We start from the raw sequence: 26,361 nt of genomic DNA, 5'->3' as shown, positions 1-26,361 counted from the left end.
TTGCTCCATAACTATAACAGTAAGTGTGCTTGTAACCTGCTCCCAATATGACAGTATCCTCGGACAAGCAAAGGCCAAATGTACAAAATCTGCGGTTGGTGCCCCGCATCCAACACATTCTGCTTTCTCTCGTAATACATATCTACAGAGCTGTGCTGGAGCATAATAAAGTTGATGTAGGTACTCAAAATGTATATTCCTAAGGTAACCATTTGCTGTTAGCTGTCCCATGTGCTTGTAATGTAAGTCGCATGTGAGGAAGGAAACTCAAATAATACCTGTGAGTTTTATGGGAATCAAATGCAATAGTAATTTTTGAATATCATTTTAGGTGGCTAAAATTAAGTTTTGTGAGTGAGGTGAAGACTACTAAGCTTGTTTTTTTGTGAGCAAATATTTAGGAGAGAGGGTTATCTTGAGGAATTTGTGATTGATAATAGTCCTTATATTCTCGCTGAGACATTTGAGAATTACTTGCAACAGAAATGGGTGAAGCAATATAAAACAGCTCTGTATTATCCACGTAATAATGGTTTGGTGGAATGATTCAAAAGATTGCTGGGAAAGTGCCTGCCCCTGGCTATGCATAGTGGTTGGTCTAGAGAAATAAGGTTAAGGTGATGTTGTGTTATATAACCACAGAACATTCTACTGAAGAAATATTTTTCCTACTGCTTAAGGGAAGACTGCTCTGCACTGAGGTGTTGCCAGGTTTGATGGGTAACATTAAGGTCAATGCTGTCAGGATGAGTGACAGAGTGCACAAGAAGCAGAGTAAATATGGTGGAAGGGACCACTGATGAGACTGGTGTGTAACCCTTGAAAAGGAGATTTTGTTCAAATGAGGTTTGGGTTGAGCATAAGAAATAGGATTTCAAAGTGGCCTTCTCCAAAGCAAGTTGTTGACCTAAATAAACATTCTGTAGTGCTAAAGGATTGTACAAAACAACGGACATGACAAGTGTTTCAAGCCACAAAGAAGGGGATTTGGAAAAGTAGAGTGGGAAGAAACAGCAAAAATGTGGCTTTAGTGAATCAAAAGTGTCCCAAGTGTGCAAAAAGTCACGCCGGAATGCCTAAGATGTTGGAGGATAGTTGCTTCTTAACTAAGGTGTAGTTACTCAAGCTATACCTCGGGTGGCATGTGAACTATGTCTAGTATATTCAATTCAGAAGTGTTGTTAGTTTAGATTTCATTATATGTACATCTTGTATTACTTTCTATATTTTTATATTACAATAATTTTACTATATACCTGTGGGGTTACCTGAGAGCACCATGGTCAAGTAAATACGTACGTTGACATGGATGATTTTGTTTACTACTTAGTATGAGTGGCAGCCCCAGTTCTCTAGAGCTCAGGACAACATGGCTTGAAAATTAGGTCATCCTGCCCTTCAGGGTAACCAAATGAAGGTAATCCTTCCAGGCTAACTATTCCTTAATTGGTTCTTCACTGGTAAAAAAGTTATTATTTGCTTGTGCATTAATTTGCTCAAATGAAGGAGGTCAGTGCATAATATAACACATCATGGGTGGGAAACCTTTTGTCTCCTCTCGATCTTCGCGCACCTAGGTGACTGACTTCATATCTGGTGCCCACAGAGGAACTCACACATACAAAATTCGACTCCTCCCGCATATCCATTGTTACCAGACTGAGCCAGACTCCTGAGATAGTTGGTAAAATGAGATTTACAATCAGTGGGATGATGACTGAACACTTTGTCGGACAATTCTTCTTGATGTGACCATTAATCCACACCTGTAATTCCATCATCCTTAAGAGGAATGGGAATTCTCTTACTTGCATTCCCTTTCTAAGCTAAAGAAACTATTTTTATTCCATTTGTGTCTTACCTGGGAGCCCTAGGAATTGCTGCTGACATTTTCAGGCATCTGGCTGTAGCTCATATACTAACGGGTGAGTTGATACACAGGAGCACTAATCTCCCCCTTTTAACCTCTGTAACTGATTGTTTTTGAGGGGGGTACAACAGGTTGTTTAATGCAACGCTAATACTCCTGTGCAACGGGTCAGTCAACTAGTGGGAGCGTCAACCTTCTCGAACTCAGTAATTATTTTGTGTGTCTTTCGTAACATGTTGGGGGCACTACTCAGTGGAAATTTTCAACATGACAAAGCTCCCAATTACCACTATGTGATGCGATGTCTGATAACGAGTTTACGAGAAGTAGAGTCATGTTCACACTGTTGCATGTCATAAACGTTCATAATTTCGATTACCTCCATATGGTATGATATCTGACTTACGAAAGGCACAGAACGTCCATATCGAGATTTATTGTGCTGGCACACCGACGGGGCTTGCTCAAAGGTGCGTAGTGGTAGCCCTGATAACATATGGTTAGAACCGCAGCCTAGTTCCCGACACCGGGGGCCTTTAACACATGACCCCAAATATCCCCATTTTGGATACAATCAATACAGGTATAACCCATCTTTAGCCACCAATTACATTTATTTATGGCTTTTTAGACTGGGTAATTGTTAAAATATGTTGTGCTAGTGCATTGCTGGCATCGTTACTCACTCGAGGTCTTTTTGGCTTTATGAGACTCACGCATCCATCAGCTCCCATTAACAGCTGAGGATGCCGAGCCCCTCACTGAAGGACCTGCAGCTCTTCCCAAACTCAGTGTATTTTTCTCCACGTTCCCTCCACTTATCTATTTTTTCTTTCCTTGTTCCCTTTTGGGTTCATCCACAGGTTTCCACCACGCCCAGTACAGGACTACTAGGGCCCCACACCATGCTACCTTCAATAATCTGAGAGCCTGTCTATAGTTGTGCACCATACTTCACATAGGTCCTGAAGAAGTGCCAACCGATTTCTTTGGAACAACCAGGCACGAAACAGGTCGACCCCACCTTAGCGACAGCAAGCCAGGAACATCACATTCCAATAGGGTGTCCACTCTTACTTTTAATTAGGCAGGATCTATATCAACCATTAAAACTATTGAGTATAGGACTGACCCTGATCCATTTTAAACCACTACCCACGTGCACACAACCTCCCACGGCCCCCACACCCGCATGCACCCTACAGCTTCCTGAAAAAAGATCTCCGACAAAGAGCCCAGGAACGGTGAGCCCGTCAAGCATTGCAGCGTAGACCCGATGAGGAGCAAGGCGCAATGATGAAACATGACACCTTTTCGGGATGTGTGAGGGCAACATGACAAAAGTTTTGTCTTTTCCCCTTCCCCCTTCATCCCCCCTCTAAGAAGTGCACTCCCCTTGTTTAACATGTTGCTGGAAGCCCTTGCCCGTTTGCACTTTGAGTGCCAATGCACCTGCCTTTTCTGTTTGAATGTGTTGAAATACTATTTACAAGCAGCTAGGAAAAGCTACTGTGGCTCTGCCACCTTCAAGTCAACCAACTACTACTTGAACTCTGGTGACCCTCCTCAGTGAGTCATTCAGCCAACAAAATATAATTTAAAACCCTTGATTGCTTTAAATTATTCTCTTTTATCAGACTAAGCCAACTTCCATTCTCCACATACCGCTAAATCCCAAAAGAGAACCAGGTTTTGTTTTTTGATCCTTGCATTATTCTCTTACCTGATGTGCAAGATCAAACAGTCACAAGATAGCATCCTCTACATTACTGGGAAAGCTGTGTACAGTGAAATCTTTAAAACTGGCTGGAGCAGATAATCAAAGTATACAGTGATCCCAGTGGTCTCCCACTCATGGTGCAAAATGTATGGATTGACAAGTTACCTGTCTTCTGAAAACACTTTGGCACCACATCAGTGGTACAAAGCGCTATATAATTGCAAGCGCCAATTGCAAACATCTTTCATGACTGCATACTGCAGTTGCTCAGTCTCGCTCAATTCCCGAATGGGTTAATTCACACTCAATGGAATGCAACTCAGAGCAGAACACACATTCTCTGCTGCACAAGTCAGCTCAAAGGTCTCTGGCCTTGCAACCACACCTGCACTTATAAGCAGGAGGTTACAATCTTGTTAGGGCAGTGGGACAGCAACAAAGGGCCTAACCAAACTGCCTTCAATTGTAGCTCCTTGATCTAAACAGCATTAATCAGCATTTGCTCCTCTAGGGCACTCTCTCTTTCCCTCTGGCCTTTCTGCATCATCTATTGCTGAGCCAATCTGTCCGCCTCTTCTTCCTTGGCTCGGAAGTTTAGAATGGCTATCTTCATCCTCCTACACTCCAGATATTCTGTAGTCATGGCCTCACTAAGGGTACATAGCATACTGCAGAGGGGGGCATGGTTCTGTGGTTTGTGGAGGGGGGATCGGGTAACAGGAGCCCCCTACAGAGGGAAGGCCTGAAATGTAGGAAGTAGATAACTAACCAGATCCTTCCAGGCTCAGAATGAACACTTGGCCCTGCATAAGATGACACAACTTGCCTAGGCTAGAAGCAAGTCTAGCATTGATCAGCAGACCCTTGTTGTTGCCATGAGGTCTCAGCCATTTGACCTTTGATCTTAATCTGTTGTTTTCAGACATCTCAGTACAGACTCTTGCTACCATATGTGGCATTTTAAGTGTCTAGTCATAAAGAAAATGGACCTCATTAGGTTCTATGTAGTGTCTCCGAGTGTTCAGAATCTTGTGATAGCACCACCTGCCCACCACTGTGAGACTATTTCTTAGGTCAGTCGTTCCTGGGCAACAGCCTTTTGGCACTAGTGTCTCAAGGACACAATACACTTGCAATCCAAATGGACAACCACTTTACTCCCTTTAGACACTTACTCTTACAAGGTAGCAAGGTTGAGTGGTCAAGGCTTATTGTAGGATGTGCAGCGCGTTACAAACTCATTAAAAAAGTATCTAATCAGTGCTTTACCTAAAAAAAATAGGAATATGTTACTTACCCTGTAAGCATCTATTTATGGCATGTAGTGCTGTAAATTCACAATGCTGCATACTACCGCCATCTAGTGTTTGGTCCTGATGTGTGCAAGTTGTTTTTCTTTGAACAATTCTCTCCGGTCACAAGTCAAAACTACTACCCCTGCTGGTGAAAATGCGCATGGGCAGCGACTCAATTGTTAGATTGCTTTCCGGCAGGTGGGGGACAATGGAGTGAGAGTAATTATCAGTAAAGAGATGTCTATGCCAATGAAATAGTGTAAAGAAAATGCAACGGCAACAGGTTTCTGGGGAGGAGGAGTGGGCGCATGTGCATTTACAGCATTACATGCCACAAACAGAAGCTTATGGGGAAAGTAACCTATTTTGTTTAAGGCATGTGTGGCTGCAGATACAGATGCTCTGCATAAACTGTAAAGCAGACCCTCACTAAAAGAGGTGGCTAGCCTACGGGTGTTGCAGTTTGAAAGAGTACATAGCACTGTCTGCCCTACATTGGATAGTAGGCATGCTAAAACATCCACACAAGAATGTTTGGTGAAAGCATGTGGTGTAGTGTGGTAAATTTTAATTACCTATACGGAATTTATGCGGTAAAGTTCAATAAGAATAACTCAGTCAAAATGAAAAGGCAGAGTCCGTGGCATCTGGGGTTTATGAAGGTTTTATTCCTTAAAAAGGAATTGGTTCGAACCAGGTAACATGCTCCATCACCAGGAGGGTTCAGGAAGGGAATTGCAATGGACATGTACAATGTTTTATTAACAGGATATCATATATATAGTCAATGCATACAGTAGTATTGAATGCAGAAGGCGTAACAGCTGAGAGAAGAGATAAGAACACATACACGTAATGAAAAAGGCGTAACAGAAGGCGTGCACAAGGGTGTGTACTAGAAACGTCACATAGAGGTGTCAGAAGTAGGTGGATCCCTAGAAGAATCCTGCAGAGTCAGCAAAAACATGTGGCAGAGATGCGCGCGCAGCAGCATGACGTGTGATTGACGTGTAACTGGAGGGTGAAGGGGACTTGACATTTAGCCCTACATGTGGAGACAGAAGTCTGGGGTGTCAGAACAACCTAAACCCAAATCATATCTAATATCTTGTGTTTGAGGAACTGTATTATCTAGAAGGAAAGGTCTCTCGGGCAGAGGCTATTCTATACTGACTGCTAATGCGTGCATATGCGACTGCGTGTCTACGTGTAAAGCAAGGGGGCCATGGGCCTACCATGGTAACGGAAGCTATGAATTACTTGCATGGAGACAGAAAGGCCGGGCCCTTTGCTCTGCAGCTGGGAAGGATGTTTACCTAAACTACTAGACAGGAATGTATTTTTCGAGGAGCGGAGCAGATAACTTGAAGGCTGAATACAGTCTTGGCAGGCAAGCAGGCCGAGCCAGGCACCGCTAGCCGCGCAGGGAGTAAGTAAAAGGTCATGGATACAGATGCAGGTCCAGGCTGCAGCTTCCAGAGGCAGAAGGCAGGAAAAGGCTTGAATGGCAGAAAAACAAGGCCCAACTCGCCAGGGCTAGAAAAACGTGAAAGTGCACCATGTAAAGACGTTGGCAAGGCACACTTAGGAACTGAATATCTGACCCATTCATGGTGGATCTGAAAGAGGACATGTTAACGTTGGACGCAAATGTATTTGCGTCTTCATAGCTGGTTGTGGAGGGAACTTACATGTACTAGCACGTACATGGAGCCGTTGGGGTCTACGATAGGGGACACAATTGACCATAAAAATTCATATTACCTCATTCCCTCCTTGTCCCCTACGGACCCTTCATGAAATATCAATCCTCATTAATCTATCAATCTGTTCATGTAACATCATTTGCTCTTCTTTCTTCTTACGACGTTTTGAATGTGAACTTGAATGAGGAATACATGATGTGGCGCACAAGCCGCAAATCGCTGGCCCACATTGCAGACATAGGCAACAACTGAATACTATAAGAAGGGCTATACCTAGGAAGGATAGGACTTTCCATCCCCAGGCTGACAACGTGGTCCAGAACCAACCGGACCAAGTCCAGGTGCCTGGATTCTGGTGTATTAGACTTGCAATCTTGTGAAGACGGGTAATGGCTCTATATACTGATGGTGCGTTTTCTGGAATGAAAACACAGCAGCTCGATCCGATGACTCTACAAGCTCCGCCCCTATCGGCCAGGATGACGTCAAGGACAAGACGATTTTGAAGAACAACAATCCGCATCGCAGACTGCTCCTCCGTTAAGTTGCCTAGGGCGGAAGTAGTTTCATTCACTACTGCTTCAAGGGTTCTGGTTAATTTTCGTATCAGTTTACTATTAAAGACAGCACCTAAGTAGGGAAAGAAACCTTTATTGAAATCTGTGTATTGCTCCCATGCCGTTTCAGTGTAGTCGACAATCGGGAGGTCTCTCTGTGGTCTATTGTGTACTAGATGAGTGTCCCTATGATAATCAGGAGGGGCTAGAAAAACAGGTGGCAGAAGGAATGCAATGTAACAGGTGCCATCCCAATCTAGAGGTAAGCGTATATATGCGGTATGACCACAAATGAAGTAGGAATGACGGGAAGCTTTGAATGTAGACTTGCCCTTATCACTGAATTCGATCACAGTAGTACATTTACTATGACCCAGGTGTACTGAACCATTCTTTCTGACACATAATTCACCTTTGACTGGAAGTACGGACATAGCGGGCAAGACTGGTTCTGTTTCGGATTCAACACTCAGAATCATGAGGTTAAGTGTAAAGTTACCTAATCCATAAACTTCATTTTCTAGATCAGTTCCTGTCCTTTTGGGGAGACCCTCCTTGTCAGGGAAACATACTTTATGCAAAACAGTGTTCAGGTTTCCCCATACCCAGTTACCCTGGTAAACTACAGAATCCGAATTTAAGGAATTAATCAAACTAAACCATGCACCACAGGATCCATTGTGTGTGAACGGGTACGGAAAAAGGGGCAGAACTCCCTTGAATTTCTGATAGGGAGGGAGTCGGCCACATATCCAACAATTTGTAGCGTTGCTGGTCTGATGGGAATGGTGTAACATACTAATGAATGTATTGTTGCGCAGCGCAAGTCTGTAAGATAACTCATGCGGAGGTAATTCACTGAAAGAGTGCTCGGCAGTAACGTTGAAGGAAGAATGTGCATGCTTGAAAATAGGATAATATACATGTAGCAGTACACTTACTGCAATAATCATAAGGCTCAGAAAAAACATAATCAGTAAAGTCACGATACAGTGACTGCGCAAAGATTTACAATATGCACGTTTCTTGAGCTGTTTCTGTCTATCTCTCTCTCTGTTGGGGTCTAGGGGATACATGTCAGAAACTCGTCTAACCGATTCACCTAGGGGAGGACTTAAACAATTAAACTGTCTGACTTGCTAGACCTCAGTTTCGCTTTATACTCCTGCTGTGGAGTTTTCTCTATCAGGGGAAGTTTAGAGTCACTGGAATCTGGACAGTCCTTAGAGGGGGAGGGAGAGTCAGTCTCTGGCGGTAATGCATGAAATCTCTTCACGTGACTCGAGTGGAGCCATCCCTTGCGGCCCTCCACCTTCACTGCGGTCCTTGTTGTGAGAAGTACCAACTTCGGCGCCTGCCAACGGGGCTCCAGCGGACTTTTCCTGTCGAAGTTCCTCACGAAGACGATATCTCCCGGAACAACGTCATGTGGTTTCACCTCGGTGTTGTCGGGAAAGGCTGCAGCGACCTGTGAACGACATGATTGTAGTGCAGACATCAAGGAGGCAAGGTAATCTGTCAGCATATTACAGTCAACAGCGGTAATTTTTCTAGGCAAAGGCGTCCCCCACATATTTGGTGGCCTACCGAAGACCACCTCGTACGGGGATAGCCCTGTTCTGGAGTGTGCGACCATCCTCATATAAAAAAGGGCGACTGGCAAAGCTACTATCCAGTCGACACCTTTCTCTCTACAGATTTTAGCAAGACGAATTTTTAGGGTCTGATTATGACGTTCCACGAGACCTGCTGCCTCGGGATGTCGGACACAGTGGAACTTCCACTGATAGCCTAGCAGGAGTGATACCTGCTTCATAAGCTCGGACGAGAATGGCTGACCGTTATCGGAGTATACGATGCGGGGCAAACCATATCTGGGGAAGAATTCACGAACCAGCTGCTTGGCAGTGGTCGGAGCAGTGTAATCTGGGACTGGATATGCTTCTGTCCAACGGGATAGTGCACATACAACTACAAGGACATATTTGAATCCTCGACAACGTTCCATCTGGATATAATCCATCTGGAGGACTTCAAAAGGGTGATCGGGAGGATGAAATCCACCTTGTTCTACGGGAATGCTTTTACCTGGGTTGAACTGACAACAAATCATGCAAGTACGCACTTTCTGTTTGGCTGCTGCTCGTAAATGTTTATTGAACCAGAGGTGCTGAATACTGTCTAACATGGCTTTTTCTCCTAAATGTGCTGGACTGTGTACTGTGTTAATGATAACTTGAACCATAGAGTCGGGGAGAAACCATGTAGATTTTCCCTTCGTCATCCATCCCTGTTCTGTCTGGATCCCTCCTAGTTCAGTCCATTTCTTGATTTCATCTGGTGTAGCATGTGTCTGTATGTCAATTACATCTAGGGCGGGATCCTTAACTGTCATGCAATGTGTCGGTGTCGCGACTATTGTCTTTGTCAGGTCAGAGGTGTGAATCTGATTCTGAGCTGTATGTTTGGCTGTTCGGTCTGCCAGGTCGTTACCCTGGGAAATAGTATCTGTAACCTTTGTATGTGCCTTGCACTTCATGATGGATATTGCTGTAGGCAGATGTATTGCGTCTAATAGAGCTTGAATGAGGGGACCGTGCTGAATTTTGGCACCGTGAGAAGTCAAAAAACCTCTCTCTCGCCAGAGGACACCGAAGACGTGTACAACTCCGAATGCATAACGGGAATCTGTGTATATGTTAACTCTCTTGTTCTTGGCGTGAATACAGGCTTGTGTCAGAGCGATGAGCTCTGCTGCTTGGGCTGACAGGGTATCAATACAATTCGTTTCTATGACTGCAGTTTCTGTTGTGACTGCGTAGGCGGCCACTAATTCTCCTGTACTTGTTCTCATGCATGAACCATCCACATAAAGTGTCAGGTCTGGATCTGGTAATGCGGTGTCTGTCAAGTCTAGTCTGGGTTTCGTCGTGATGGTAATGACTTCAATGCAATCATGTGCCAATGGGTCTGTTTCAGTTAATGGCAAAAGTGTAGCAGGGTTCAATGTATTACAACGTCTAATTTCTATGTGTGGCTGAAACAATGTCAATTCATAACCTGTCAGTCGTGCTATAGTCAAGTGTTGAGTCTGTGTTCGGTTTAAAAGTACTTCCACGGAGTGTGGAACTTGTACTGTCAATTGATGTCCTAACACTATTGAATCACTTTGTCTGATTGCTAGAGCTGTTGCTGCAACTGATTTCAAGCACGCAGGCAAGGCCTGGGCTACTGGATCCAATGTACTAGAAAAGTAAGCACACGGTTTGTGTGAACCTGCTTGATCCTGCGTGAGTACCGACAATGCAGTACCTTCACGTTCTGTGACAAAAAGTGTAAAAGGCTTGCTGTAACATGGTGTCGCTAAAACTGGTGCTTGACATAAGGCTTTCTTTAAGTCGTCAAAAGCTTGTGTATGTTCCTGAGTCCAAGGGAGGACAGTCGAAGACGCTGCCTCCTGAGTTGTCAACTGTATTAGTGGCTTTGCTAGAAATGCATACTGAGGGATCCATTGTCTGCAGTAAGAAGTGAGGCCTATAAAAGCCCGCACCTCCTTTTGTGTCCTGGGTGGTAACATGTTTGCAATTAACTGGATGCGGTCAGGCGTTAGCTGTCTCCCCGATTTGGACAGCAAGTGCCCAAGGTACACCACTTGCTGAACACAGAATTGCAGCTTCGAAGGGGACACCTTGTGCCCCTTGTCAGCCAGGAAATGTAAAACCGTCAGTGATGCTAGTTCACATTCAGGTTCACTTCGGGCGGTGATCAGTAAATCATCGACATACTGAAGTAGGGCAGTGTTGTCAGGCATGTGAATACTGTTGAGTTGTCTTTTCAGTGCTTGGCTATAGATGCTGGGGCTTTCTGTGAATCCTTGAGGTGCGCGTGCAAATTTGAAGCTTCGTCCATTTAAACAGAATCCGAAAAGGTATTGGCTTTCCGGATCAATTGGGACACTAAAGAAGGCGTTCTTCAGATCAATTACGGTAAAGAACGTTGCCTCAGAATCAATAGCTGTCAATAGAGATGAGATATCTGGGACCACAGGGTACTGCGGTACAATGCATTTATTCAATTCGCGCAAATCGATAACTAATCGATAAACTGGTGGTGCATTTGGATCAGTGCGTTTAAGAATTGGAATGATAGGAGAATTACATAAATTCGAGTTGGTTTCTACAACCACTCCTTGTGCAATGAGCTTGTCAATGATTTTCAGTAAAGCCACTACAGCATCTGGGGGTAACTTGTATTGTCGAATTCGTGGTAAAACAACTCCTGGTTTAAGTGTGACTCGATATGGTGTAATATGCATACAACCTACATCAGTGGGGCCTTGTGCCCATAAATGTGCAGGTACATTCTGTAATCTGGGATCAATATCTCTCAACACATAGTGACCCTTAAAGTCATGCAAAAACAATCTTACTCCTTCCGGAGAACAGCAAATAACAGCTCCTAGAGCTTTCAGTGTCTTGATACCTAACAGGTTTTCTGGACAGGACTTTGTGAGCAATAAATCTGTAGTACGTGTCAATGGACCAACTGCAAGGGGAAGTGGTTGCGATACTTCATTAATAATAGGCTTGCCTGAAAAACCAAGGGAAACATTCTGTGAGCCTGAGAGGGGTGCCCCTGGGACCTCGTCGTGACTTATCGTTGTTCTGCTTGCCCCTGTATCAATTAAAAACTTTCTGTCTTTCCCTAATACTTGACTATGTACATAAGGACCCTCTTGATCTACAGGAACCTCAATAAGAGGCAAGCCAACTTCCCTCTCTAGGCTGTTTCATGTGTATCGCTGATAATCGGGATAATCATTCTGGGCATACTGGTACATCTGCTGGGTTGCATGTTGTGTTGCGGCAATCGGTTGGGGCTGGGGTACCGCTACTGTCTGTACTGTCTGTTGTGAGGCTTGCATAGGCTGGATATTCTGTGGTACTTGTTGTTGGACCTGGTCCTGTCTAGGAGGACGCGGTCTCTCTTTAGTTTTTCCAGTAAGTATATTATGTTTCAAAACTGCACAATCGTTTATGTAGTGACCTGGCTGTTTACAGTAGTTTCATGTCCCTTTAACAGGAGCTGCTGAATTATTGGACTGTGTCGTGCCCTTTTTCTGACCGTCAGCTGGAACTGACTGAGCAACTAACATTTTCATTTTCGTGTCTTTCATACGTCTTTGTTCATGTTCATGTTCTTCCCTGATTCTGTTCTGATGATACTGTAACATTTGTAACATTTGTGAAGGCGTATTTGCTTGCCATGTGCTCTCGACTTTCTGTACACGATTTTTAACTTGGGGTAGGGAATTCTCGACTAACTTGGTTACAAAAAGATGTGGATATGACTCGCTACTTGCTTTCAGGCCGCTATTAATACCAAAACATTTCTCAAATCGGGAATAAAAATCACTAGTGTCTTCATCGGGTTTCTGTTTGCAGGCTGAGATTGCATCCCAGTCCTGCTTTTTAGTGGCTAATAAACGTGGCAATACTTGTACTAACAATCCTGGTAATGCTTTAGATTTGTCCCCAAGCCCTACGCCTGGGGTTCGAGTATTTTCTTCATTTTCTAATGCAGCCCAATCAATCTTTTGCTCTCCCACCTCCCAATCTTTTTCTTTGAGTTTCTCGTAAATACCGGCAGGCAATAATACTTTCAATATTTTCATAATGTCGGGATAGGTATAATCACCCATGAGTAACATGTCTTTGATTTCACGGTGGAAACCTGCAGGGTCTTTATCGTGACTAGGCACTAGTTTCTTCATTTCTAACAGTTCCATTTTAGTTATGGGCGTGTACACAAACACGCGTCTAAAGGTATTATCATCATTCTGGACTGGATGCACTTCTCGCAAGGGATTTTGTCTGTCTATGTAAAACATTTTTCTTTCTACGTGTGGAGCTGGAACAAACTGTGTATTCAGAAAGGCATTATACCTGTGTCAATGTTCTAGAATTACTTTAATTAAGTCGGTACCTAGACCTCTCCATCGTGGCGAGAGTAGCTCTATTAAAATATCAGGTAAGGGACCTGGATCAGAATGTTGGCCTTTGAACAATGTAATGAGATGCTGAATCATATATATTCCAGCTAATTTCTGTTCGTCAGGGGAAAGGTTTAAAAAGGTCTGCGCTAAGCCGTCATCACTATATTTATCAGTATCGTCAGCCCATTGTACTGCTGACCTGGCCAATTCTTGTTCATCCATGGTATTGAGTACATGGTACCCCATTCGTTCTTGAAGTATTCTATCGGTAGCCTGAAATAGATGTTCAGGGGTCTTTGGATTTGACATGGCAGCTTGAAAAATTCTCTTACTTTCTGGACGTACCGGTCGCATTGAATTATTAAAAGGTCTTCCCTTACCTACATATGCTATCATTTCTCTAGCTGGTAATTGTAATTCTCCTGTTGTCGTTTCTGGTTGGTCCTCTTCCGAGGATTCATTCTTATCTGAATCTATTTCTGGTTTAGGCTGTCTTCTTTCGTGTATTTTTAATACTGCTTTTCGGATCCTTCGGTACATGTTTTCGATACAATTCTGTTTATCATGTTTTCCGTCTGCTATATTCTGACCCCATTTATTAAGTGCTTTCATTTCTTCCAGGTCTACACCAGGCCTGTCTTGGTCTCTTATTAAGCAGTTTATGAAGAACCGTAATATCATACCTTGAGTGTCAACTTTCTGGTATGCCATGGCCTCGCCAATACTTTCAGGACCTTCCCCCGTTTGGACAAAATGATATATTCTGTCTAGATGATCAACCATTCCTGGTAGTAACATTAAAAAGTTTGCAACTCGCCGTAGACGTACTGATGCGAGCATCATTCTGTCGTCTTTACCGGGTACTGGATCATATCTACAGTCTGTAAGAGGCTCCTTAAGTATGTCGTAACTAGCTGTTTGAGGTGTACGTTGTTGCGCTAAATCTCTATAAGTCAATCGATGTGTTTGTGGTGGCGTTTGAAAACCTCCTGTCGCACCTCCCGAGGTGCCAGGTCCAAAAGGATTTAGTGGGTGAATGCTAGGAAGAAGAGGTGCAGGAAGAGCTGGGAGAACAGGCGCAGGATGTGGAACGGGAGGAGGAGTTTGTTGTTGCGGAAGTGGGTGATTATTTCGGGGTGGGGTGCCGTCATCGGGTGGTGCAGGGACACGTCTATTTGCAAATGCGGGAGCTACGTCGTCTAAATAGGAAGAAAGGAATATATCTTTTGTGGTCTTGTGATGTACTTTAGTCGGGAGCAATGGAGGGGGCAGATCCTTCGGTATTTCCGGAGTGGCCTTAGGTAAACCCTCGGCCAGCAGAGGATACATACCATTCATAAGAGTGTTTCGTTGTCGGTCTACTTGTTCTGCTTTTACTCGTATCCCCTCCTCAACTAATACGTTTTCTTGGGCTTTGTCTGAATCCTCTCTATGTTTGTCTGCTTTTCTGAGTGCTTTCTCTGTGCGCCTGTGCGATTCTTTACGCCATAGTTCAATGGCATCTTTCTGTGACTGTCTGGCTTTCTTTTTCCATAACGCTTCTTCTACTCTCATGATGCAGTCGGCATCCCATGTCCCTGTAGCGGGCCATCTTTGATTCTCTGCTAAATCTTTGGTATAGTCTACCCACAAATCGAGATATAATATGGCATCTAGGCCATGTTTGTGGTACATAAAGTGCCCTGGAGTGTCCCTAGGTGGAACAGGCACTGCTTCCTCTAGAATCCCTTTTCTAGTTCCTATCTGTTTCAGTTTGGAAAACAGCGGCATGTTTCAGCCGTACTACTTGGGACTTGATACTTACTTGAACTTGGACACAACTAATACAGTAAACACAATAATGTAGATCGAACAATCACTCATACCACGACATTTAAAACATACTAAAACATTTTAAAACGAACAATAATGATTAGAATAAAACTAGCTAATTGCATACTAGATATACTGCTAAACAGTACAGATACACCGCTAAACAGTGCAGACCGGGTCTGTGTACCCAAACCCGTCTTGACCGGCACAAATTAATGCGCTCGTCTAGATGCGTCCCCAGCAACGGTACTCACCGGGAAGCACGGAACAGAAGGCCTCGGAAACTCGACACTGGACTGGACTCGACTCGTGACGTAAGCACTTCGGAACTTCGGAACTGGTGGGCCTCCGGATACCTCGGACTTTGCTCTCTCAGCTAGGCTCTGGTCGGGATCCTCCGCACTCCTCACCGCCTCGTCTGGGTGTCGATCGCAGCCTCAGTCACCTCCGTTGGCCTGAGGGAGATACAGGAAATCCTGCGGGTACGCGTAGTTGTCCGTCAGCGCTGTGGCAGGGGACCGGGCCTGCAACGCACCGCCGGCGCGTAAGGTGGGGGAGAGGTCCCTGTTCGGGCGCCAAATTATGTGGTAAATTTTAATTACCTATACGGAATTTATGCGGTAAAGTTCAATAAGAATAACTCAGTCAAAATGAAAAGGCAGAGTCCGTGGCATCTGGGGTTTATGAAGGTTTTATTCCTTAAAAAGGAATTGGTTCGAACCAGGTAACATGCTCCATCACCAGGAGGGTTCAGGAAGGGAATTGCAATGGACATGTACAATGTTTTATTAACAGGATATCATATATATAGTCAATGCATACAGTAGTATTGAATGCAGAAGGCGTAACAGCTGAGAGAAGAGATAAGAACACATACACGTAATGAAAAAGGCGTAACAGAAGGCGTGCACAAGGGTGTGTACTAGAAACGTCACATAGAGGTGTCAGAAGTAGGTGGATCCCTAGAAGAATCCTGCAGAGTCAGCAAAAACATGTGGCAGAGATGCGCGCGCAGCAGCATGACGTGTGATTGACGTGTAACTGGAGGGTGAAGGGGACTTGACATTTAGCCCTACATGTGGAGACAGAAGTCTGGGGTGTCAGAACAACCTAAACCCAAATCATATCTAATATCTTGTGTTTGAGGAACTGTATTATCTAGAAGGAAAGGTCTCTCGGGCAGAGGCTATTCTATACTGACTGCTAATGCGTGCATATGCGACTGCGTGTCTACGTGTAAAGCAAGGGGGCCATGGGCCTACCATGGTAACGGAAGCTATGAATTACTTGCATGGAGACAGAAAGGCCGGGCCCTTTGCTCTGCAGCTGGGAAGGATGTTTACCTAAACTACTAGACAGGAATGTATTTTTCGAGGAGCGGAGCAGATAACTTGAAGGCTGAATACAGTCTTGGCAGGCAAGCAGGCCGAGCCAGGCACCGCTAGCCGCGCAGGGAGTAAGTAAAAGGTCATGGATACAGATGCAGGTCCAGGCTGCAGCTTCCAGAGGCAGAAGGCAGGAAAAGGCTTGAATGGCAGAACAACAAGGCCCAACTCGCCAGGGCTAGAAAAACGTGAAAGTGCACCATGTAAAGACGTTGGCAAGGCACACTTAGGAACTGAATATCTGACCCATTCATGGTGGATCTGAAAGAGGACATGTTAACGTTGGACGCAAATGTATTTGCGTCTTCATAGCTGGTTGTGGAGGGAACTTACATGTACTAGCACGTAAATGGAGCCGTTGGGGTCTACGATAGGGGACACAATTGACCATAAAAATTCATATTACCTCAGTAGATCAAGTCACTGCCTTACAAATAAGAGAAGGTTTGGTAAAAGTGTGTGGTGTAGATCAAGTCACTGCCTTACAAATACAAGAATGTTTGGTGAAAGCGTGTGGTGTAGATCAAGTCACTGCCTTACAAATACAAGAATGTTTGGTGAAAGCGTGTGGTGTAGATCAAGTCACTGCCTAACAAATATCAGCTATTGGGATATTGCCCAGAAAAACCATGGAAGTCCCTATTTTATGAGTAGTGTATGCAATAAGCGGTACAGGCAAAGTATTTTTAGCTTTGGCATTAAGATGCCAAACATACAATCTAGAAATACCTGTCTTAGAGATGGGCTTTCCTATGTGAGAGGGCGAAAAAGAAACTAAGAATTGTTTAGTTATACGGAACTCTTCCGTTCTGGCAATATAATACATTAAAGCTCTTTTGACATCTAGCTCATAAAGAGCTCTTTACGCAATTGAATCAGATTGCGGCAAGAAAACGGTCAAATCAACTGACTTAAGTAGAAAGAAGAAACTACTTTTGGAAGAATTTTGGGTTAGTTTGAAGGACCGCCCTATCTCTATGTAGCTGGAATAAAGGTTCTTTCAGGGTTACTACCTGGAGCTCACTGACACGCCTAAGTGAGGTAATGGCCACTAAAAAAACAACTTTCCAAGGCAGGAATTGTAGGGGACAGTTGTGCAATGATTCAAATGGTGGACCAATATGTCTGGTAAGTACAATATTGAGATTTCATGCGGGTGCTGGTGGAACTCTAGGAAGAATCACTCTTTTAAGGCATTCCATGAATGACTTAATAACTGGTACGTTGAACAAGGATAAATGTTGCCTGTTTTGTAGATAAGCAGCGACCGCAACTAATGTAGACATATGGAAGTGTAAGCGAGACCAGACGTATGTAAATTAAGATGGCAGCAAGAATGGCCATACATTCAGGGGGAAGATTAAGGTACCATATTCTTAGACCTCTGGATGCCAATCGCAAGTTTGAGCTCGCTTTGGATTTGGAGGTCTGATTTCTCCATGGTTCCAAGTGAGAAGATCCGGGTTGAGGGGAAGAGATTTGTGGGAAACTAGAGGGAGTTCGAGCAAAGTGGTGAACCGTGGTTGGCGAGCCCAAGTGGGGGCTACCAGAATGAGGGGAAAGATGTTTGCCTGAGCCTCTGTACCAAAAAAGCAAGCGCGAGAGGGGGAAAGTATAGGCAAATGTCCCAGACCAGTTCATCCATATAACATTGCCTTTGGATACTGGGTGTGGGAACCTGTAGGGGAAGTCTGGGCATTTTGCGTCATCTGCAGTTGCAAATAGGTCTATCTGTGGAAACCCTCACTTGTGAAAGTATGGGAGAAGGACTTTTGAGTGGAGCTCCCACTTCTGGACTTGTTGCCGCATCCTGCTGAGGATGTTGACACACTGGTTGTCCATCCCTATGAGGTGTACCGTTAGCAGATGGATTTTGTGACGTATTGCCCAATGCCAAATCGTCTTAGAAAGGCGTGATAACTGTGGAGAGTGTCCCTCCACCCCCTTTTTGAAAATAGTACATGGTTGTCATGTTGTCCTTTTGAACTAAGACAACCTTGATTGCTAGGTGAGTTAGAAATGCTTTCAATGCTAGGTGAAACGTTTGAAGCTCGAGGTAGTTGATGTGGAGACCATGGTGATTGGTATTCCAGAGACCCTGAACTGTGAGATACTGAAGGTGAACACCCAATCCTGTAAGGGATGCATTTGCTGTGAGAATGATCTGGGGAACAGGGTCGAGAAATGGCTACCCCTTTTATAAGCGCTGTGTGTTCCACCACTGCAGAGATGGATAAGTACGGCTCTCTACCAACACTAGATCTTGTAGCTGACGCTGTGATTGAGACCATTGAGGCATTCTTGCAACAGTCATGTATGAAGTCGAGCACGTGGCACTATTGGGATGCAAGATGCCATCAGGTCTCAGAATCACATTACTTTTTTGACTGTTATGTGTTGGTTGGGTTGAAACTGCTGTAGCAGTGTTTGTATATTTTGAATCCTGGCCACATTTGGGTATGGTAAAACTAACTGTGGGCTGAACATGACCCCTAAATATGGCTAAATCTGCAAAGGTTGGAGGTGAGATTTCTGTATGTTGACAGTAAACCCCAGGAGAAGATGGAGAGTAGTCTGTGTGTGTTGTTGACACATGAGAGGTGTACTGGCTTTGATGAGACAATTGTCCAGCTATGGGAAGATTTGAATGTGCAGTCTGCACGGATATACTGCTACTACTACTAGACACTTGGCGAACACCCAGGGTGCGGTAGGAACTCTGAAGGGGAGCACTTTGAACTACTAATGCCTTTGGTATTTGTGATGAGCTGGATGGATTGGATGTAGAAGTATGGGTCCTCTAAGTCTAGTGCTGACATGAAGTCACCTTGTTGAACCAGTGGGATTACATCCTGACAAGAGACCATACGGAAGCGTGCTGATAGTATGTAATGATTTAAGGGCCTGATATTTAAAGTGGGCAGTAGTGATCTGTCTTTTTTGGGAAAGCATAGGGAGTACACTTCTGAACCTTGATGTTGAGGATTAATGGGCTCTATGGCTTCCTTCAGCAACAGAGCCTCCACTGCTTGTTTGAGCAGGTTTTGATGTTCTACAGAGAGATTATAAATGCCAGGTGGAATGTTTGGAGGTGTGGTTATGAACTCCAGACAATAACCTTGTTGGACAATGTCCAACACCCACTGATCTAATGTTATAGATTTCCAAGCGGGGAAGAAATGTTGTAGTCGGGCCCCGACAATTGTTAAAGGTCGGGGAATGAGCAGAGAATCACTGCTTTAAGGTGGGGTGGCAGAGCATGTCGAGGCACCCCTACCGCGATCCTTGGAATGGTTTCCTCTATATGTACCTCTGTGGTACCCCGTTGATGGGGAGGTTTGTTGCTGCCTATACGTGGATGTAGAGGCATCAGATGGTGTAGTTTTGCCACCCTATTTGCCTGCGGTACGCCAAATGGAGCCACGCGAAGCAGGGGTTTGGCGCTCCCCCACTAATTTAGCTACTTCGGTGTCCCTTTTCATTTTCCTCAATGCTTGGTCCATCTGGGGACCAATGAGATGCACTTTATCATAAGGCACATTTAATAGTCTTTGTTGCATCTCTGGCTTGAAGCCAGATATGCATAGCCATGCATTTCTACACAACAATACACTGTGTTCATGCCTATAGCTGCTGTGTCTTCTGAGTCTAAGGCACATCCTGATTGAATTTTTTAAGACTAACTTTCCCTCACTCACAATATCATGTCCCCTTTTTTCATACTCCTCAGGCAGGTGTTTATGGAGCTCTATCATCTTATCCCAATGTACCTTGTCATATCTTGCTACCAAGGCTTGGGTATTATCAATCTGCCAGTGATTGGAGGATTGTGCTGCCACCCGCTTTCCCATAGTTTGGACTCCTTATCAGGAGGAGGGGCTTATGCTGAAGATTGTCGATTGGCCCTTTTATGGGCATTAGATACAACCAGCTAGTCACGGGAAAGCAGACTCTTGATGTAAATAGGATCAGAGGGTGCAGTTTTATATTTCATGTTTTTGGGTGTGATTATACATGCCTACAATGGGTCTTTAAAGATGTCTTCCGAATTTTGCATCATGCTCTCAAGCATTGGAAGATATTAGTTCGATCTATGCGTGCTGGACAATATTTTGAGAAGAAAATCGTCATCAATAAGGTCTTTGTGTAAGGGGACCTGAAAATATACTGCTACCCTAGTAATGAGATCTAGAAAAGATGAACCCTCATCAGGTGGTGATGGTCTGGCTGGGTAGAGATGGGGGCCAGTATCACCCAGGGGATCAGGAACGGTCCGTGTATGTAAGAGTGGTGGAGCGCTTTTCTTTTTAAAAATGTAATTTTACATCACCGTCGTCTGCTAACTCCCACCCCTCCCCCCACCCCACTGCCCTCCATCCCACCACTCTTACCTGCATGGTCCATTCCTGCGGGGGATCAATGTCATAATTATCCCAAGAATCTGTGGTGACTCCTGTTGTGTAATGTCTTCTGGTTCACCATGGGAATGCTGTGGTGAAGGTGGTGTTGGAGAAGAAAGTGGAGGGGGTGGCTGCGACGGAGGAAGAGGAGGATGCAGAGCGTGGTTGCAATGTCCTTTTTAGCAGGCACTGGTACATCTATGGCCTCTGCATAAGAAATCCGACACTTAGATGATTTGGAAGCCAAGTGAACAGTCTAATTAAAAAATGGCAAGTGAGAGGCTGTACATGTAGCTTTTTCTGCTTCGGATTGAGCCGCTCCTGCACGATTTGTGGATTGGTTCCGGAGGCAACTTAGAAGCCAAAGCCAAAGTTTTCAGTGCAGAAGCAGGTTTTTTTTTTGAGCCTGAAGTAGTGTGAGCCAAAGCGGCTGGGAGCAGAATGCTCGGAACCGATGAGGCAGCTGTCGGCTTAGTGCAGAAGGTAGAATTTTTGGCTTTGCTTTCGGTGCCGAGCCCAAGGGCAGGCTGTCTGCAGCAGATGGTCGGTGCCTACCATGGACTGTTGACAGTGGTGTCCTGGGAACCATATATTCGGTCACAACATAGTGTTTTTTGGGAGGTGGGACAGGGGCATGGTTACTCATGGTATGCTGACTTGAAGGAAGATCTTATAACTGGATACTGATGCCAAGGTCGGAGCCAGAGCCAGGCCGGGAGACATGAATGGATAATACCTCTTCCTCAGCCGCAGAGGCCACAGGAAACTTTTCCTTTTCCTGCTCAACATCTTGATCGGCAATGCCAGGTGTTTGGTCCATCTCTGCTCTGCATCTCTCTGCGACGTGCCCAATGGTCCTGCAATGTCTTTATCGATGAAAAGGATCGACAAGCCTCACAGTCCGTTTTCTGATGGTCCGGAGACAGACATAAGTTGCAGACCTGATAGAGGTCGGTTCTTGGGTACTTCGCAAAGCACCTGGGGCAGAAGCAAAATCAAGTTTGATCCATTAAAACTACATTTTCAAGACTGGAGCATGACGATTTGACCGGTGAAGGTTATCTGTTTTTTAGAGCGCAATCATGGAAAAAGCAACCAAAACATTACAGACTAGGGTGGAAATAAACAGCGAACCAAAAGGAGCCAGAGAATGTCTCGAACCAGAGCGCTACACAACATGTCCTAACCTAACGGCGGAAAGAAAACAATCCGGAGCTGATGCCCATGCGCATTATCACCAAGGGGAGGAGTCACTTTGTCTAGAGACTTGCAAGACTACTTCGAAGAAAAACAACTTGCACACATTTGGACCAAATACTTCATGGTGGAAGAATGTAGAGCATGTGTATCTACAGCCACACATGCCTCAAACAAAACTTTACTTGGAAGGTATGCAAATGGTTCCCAGAAAACTAGGCTCTACAATGAAAAACAGAAGACACTATTAACATTGTCAAATTGGTCACTAGAATGTTGGTTAGGAGGTATTCAAGTCTCCAATTCAAAGTGGAGGTTAAACTCCTTCTAGACGGTCTAAAAGGTTGACACGGGATACAGAAGCATAGACTCTGCAGCCAAGTCGGTTACCTTCACCGCACAATGATACTGCCAAAATAAAGAGCCCAAAAACTCTCAACCCACAAACGTGATCCCACCTGAAAACAATTTTTGGTGCTTCTGGAAGTCATTCCATCCCTAAAAAATCTTACTTCTTCCTATTGTTTTGCAAGACAACAATGACGCCTGAGAGGCATTATTTCAAAGAATATTTAAAATTCAGATGGTATATTAAATAAACCACATTATCAATAAATGGTAATTTATTCTCCATATAGTTCATTAAACATACCATAACTTACTTCACATTCATATGGTATTTTCTTTAGCTGTATATCTACACGGAAATACTTACTAGATGTGTGTACAGATGTTCTTGGAGCAGAATTATAAATGCCTACTTTGTAAAGCAATTAAAAATAACTGTTTCTATTGCCTGACTGATTGATTTCTGTCAATATAAGACAAAGGGCCTGGTTTAATTCTTTGCGGTAAGAATACTCTTTCGCGGTAGAGAAGGAGTATCTTTACTGCCAAGTATGCAGTATGCCTTTAGATTCGGGAAGATCTTGGTTTAACCGCCGAGACTACCCAGTTTCCGTGGTGATAAGCCATTCCCATGGCCCTGTGGTGTAAGGGTCTTTAGATGCAGGGCTATACTTCTGGCCAACTAATTTAGATGGGCAGAATTAGCGGTCAGTTTTCACTGCCCGTCACCGCCAAGAAAACCTTGTCGGTCAGGGGCACTGAAAACTGCTACATGCTACGTTCGCCATGGAAGAAGACTCCCATGATGAAAGGAGCATTTTCTTTTTTATATGCAAAAAGAAAATCCAGCTTCAAGATTTTCCATTTGAAAAAAATAAAAGACACTGCTTGTTGCAGGGCTCCGTCAGCATGACGGAGCCCTGCACCAAACTGTAAATAGCATTGATCGGAATCACTGCGATGGTGGCTCTTGCCAATGCTTCAGAAATGACCGCCAGTTTGGCAGTCATTTATACATTTGGCAGGCGGAGTAGTCTCAGCTAAACCAAAGAAGATTACTTCATCAGCAAAATTAGAAATCTGGCCCAAAATCTTGTTTGACATCATGAGTATGTGAATGCCGTTTGGCAGCTGCTTGGGGATTTGCAAAGAAAGTGGATCCTTCAATAGCATTCGACTAGGCGCAAAGGGGACATCACTTTCTGAGTATTACCCTGCACTTGAAAATATGATTTGTCATCCTGGCCTTCAACAACAGTGCCTTCGCCCCCAAGACCCAGATGTTTGAGAGCATACTCTTGCTAACAATTTTAGTAACGGGCACATTTGTAGACTTTCAATGATGCTTTAGGAACCAACACGCTGCACAAAGCCAACATCCCTTATAATTAAATTCTTTAGCTCATTATCAGAGATGGTGACCTCTAGTAATGAGGAACTACTCAATGAAATGCCAATGCTCTTACTGCTACCTGACAGGCCTTCAATGGTTGGATTTTCTAAAATTGGTTGAAAATACAAATTTGTGCAGCAACGTCACTCTTTGTTGCATTTAATTGACATTTCTCAGCTGTGTTTACCTTTATCACTTAGTTGTCCAAATAAGGATACGCATGAACACTTTGGATATGCAAATGCAAAACTTTAACAGTTAGGCCTTTTGTAAATAACTTAGGGCAGAATTCAATCAGAATGTTAGCAATTTTAACGAATTATGTTTTCTGCATACCACCTATCAAATGTATTGACAGTGTTATATATGCATCGGTATATGAAAGTATGCATTTTTCAAATCTAGGGCGCAATTTTTATGTTGGCTGCAAGCAAACTCCGTAGCAACAGTGATGGAATTTCCTTCCCGCCAACATCGTGGTCTGCCAGCCAGATTTATATGTGGGTGGACCTTAAGTTTGGCCACAGCAGAGACTACTCTGTTTGCGACGTGGCCAAACTTCTTCAATGGCCCTGCAGAGTGAGGGTCATTGGAAGTTGAACTGTCATTCCACTCATCTAATTTAGATGGGTGGAATGACAGGTCAGTTTTCACTACCATCACCTCCAGGAAAACCCTGGCGGTAAGGGGCAGTGAAAACTGTTAAATGCTCCCCTTGCCATCGGAAAGGACTCCCTTGGTGAGGGGAGCATTGTATTTTTTATTTTCAAAAAGAAAATCCTGTTTTGGGGATTTTTTTTTTTAAATAAAAAAGAAAACTGTTTAGGGCAGGGCTGAATCATGCCGACGCAGTCCTGCGCCAAACAGTGAAATGCACTGGCAGGAACCGCCATAACAGTGTTTTCGTTCCAATGCATTATAAACTACCGTTGGCTTGCCAGTCCTTTATAAATTTAACAGGCAGTCCCTCCACCATGGAGATGGAGGAATTTACTACGTCCGCCTGGCTGAACAATGGGCCCTCTGCCAAATTATAAATCAGACCCTCAGTGTCAAAAAGTCGCCCTTTTGAAATAGTGGAATGACTCTTAAAAAGTAGTTTTTTTGAAGTGAATGAATGTCACATCTCTAAAGTTCAAAATAGTTCAGAGACTCTCCCTTGCTTGGGATCAGGAAGTACATTTAAAATACTTTGTTCCCTTTTTTCACCAACAGTACCTATTCTACTGCCCACCGGTTTCTCTCCCCACAACAGTGGAAAATGGTCTTTCCTGGTGTTGTGTTTTCATGACAATTCTACGCAATAACCTTTCTGAATTTCTTTAATCATTACTCAAACGTTCTAATATTTAACAACCAACTCTTAGAGTCAGGTAATACATCAGGAAAGTAACACCAGCAGCTGCATTTATCACACCCTTGAACAGAAACAAAGAGACATAGGTAATTCTATATTATGAACCTCGCCATAAAGAATTAGAGTGCTGCACAGGGTCAAAGACAAGCATTAAGTTAACAAATGATAGGAAAGATAGCCAGCTAGTGGACTGCCAATTCATTGTGAAGCAGCATTTATTAAAGAGGTGTGTGTTTTGATCTTTCCAGAAGCAGTGTTAGGGTGGTCCTAATGGATACAGGGATGTTCTTCCAGATGTGGGCACGTACATGCAAAAGGCCTGCTTCCATGCTTAAAAAACATTTTATTTACACTTCTTAATCTGCAGTCTGATTAGGTCCTGGCTGAGGGTGTGCCGAGAACCACAAGAGATGGTGTGCTTGTTTGCAAGATAAGGGTTCTGATTGTGATCGCTCATGCCAAACTGTAACAGTTGTAGATTCCCAGGAGTACTCAAGGAAAACATTATGAATTGTAAAAGTTAGGGGGGGAGAGGGCTACAGGGGTAAATTTATATAGATGACTTTGCCCTTACCTGTTGTGCATATTCATCACAGCTGGGTCCCACTGGCACCAACATCACCTGCCGAGGGGATAACCAGAAAGGCCTAGTAAAATGGAGAACACAGCAAAGTGTTAAGAATGACAATATTCATATACAAGGATGACAAAACTACTATAAGAACCATTTACTAGAGCCAAACTTTAAACTTGACATACCTTGATCTTTTAAACTAGTATCTGCTCTACTAAACTAGTATCTGCTCTACTTTGCATTTGACATTATAGCTCCCACACTGTCATGTTTCATCTGCAAGCTCCCATAACGCACATTACAACTACATTTAAAAAGTCCATGTTGATTTCATTTCTTAAAATGATTCCGAATACTTTTGATCAAAGAGCACAGTAAAATCAATAAGTGAAGGCAACAATTAGGATGGGACAAATTGCGAGTGCTGCATAACTGAGAAAAAAAAGAGAATATCAGCGAAGATGGCAGTGACGAGGAGAGTGAGATAAAAGATAGTATGCAATAGCTGGGAGACAGCGAGATGGCAAGTTTTTGAATAAGTAAGAAAACAGAGAAAAAAAAGAGTTTGTATGATGAATCTTATTACTCAATTCTTAAATGGCCCATTAATAAGGGTAGATGTGTGTGTACGTGCAGTGAGTACATCAATAAAACTAATGCTAGGGTCTATTAGTTTAGGATGAATGTCGTGGCTGTAGCTACAGTGAATTTATTATGATCCCTTTACCCACCGTATATGATGATCCAAATAT

The 26,361-nt window shown here is 43.9% G+C and overlaps 1 protein-coding gene across 2 annotated transcripts in view; it reads right to left on the bottom strand.

Annotated features, from left to right (window-relative positions):
- The window catches only part of LOC147733803 (threonine--tRNA ligase 1, cytoplasmic-like), a 242,167-nt gene that overhangs the window by 18,179 nt on the left and 197,627 nt on the right, over positions 1–26,361 (bottom strand). For both annotated transcript variants that reach the window (XM_086958398.1, XM_086958397.1), the window contains one exon: positions 25,610–25,682. In XM_086958398.1, the coding sequence (XP_086814524.1) occupies positions 25,610–25,682 (73 nt within the window). The remainder of the gene's footprint in view (positions 1–25,609; positions 25,683–26,361) is intronic.

This window comes from Lissotriton vulgaris, chromosome 2_1, assembly GCF_964263255.1.
Source record: "Lissotriton vulgaris chromosome 2_1, aLisVul1.2, whole genome shotgun sequence".
Lineage (NCBI taxonomy): Eukaryota > Metazoa > Chordata > Amphibia > Caudata > Salamandridae > Lissotriton > Lissotriton vulgaris.
This window is presented reverse-complemented; position numbering and strand designations above follow the sequence as displayed.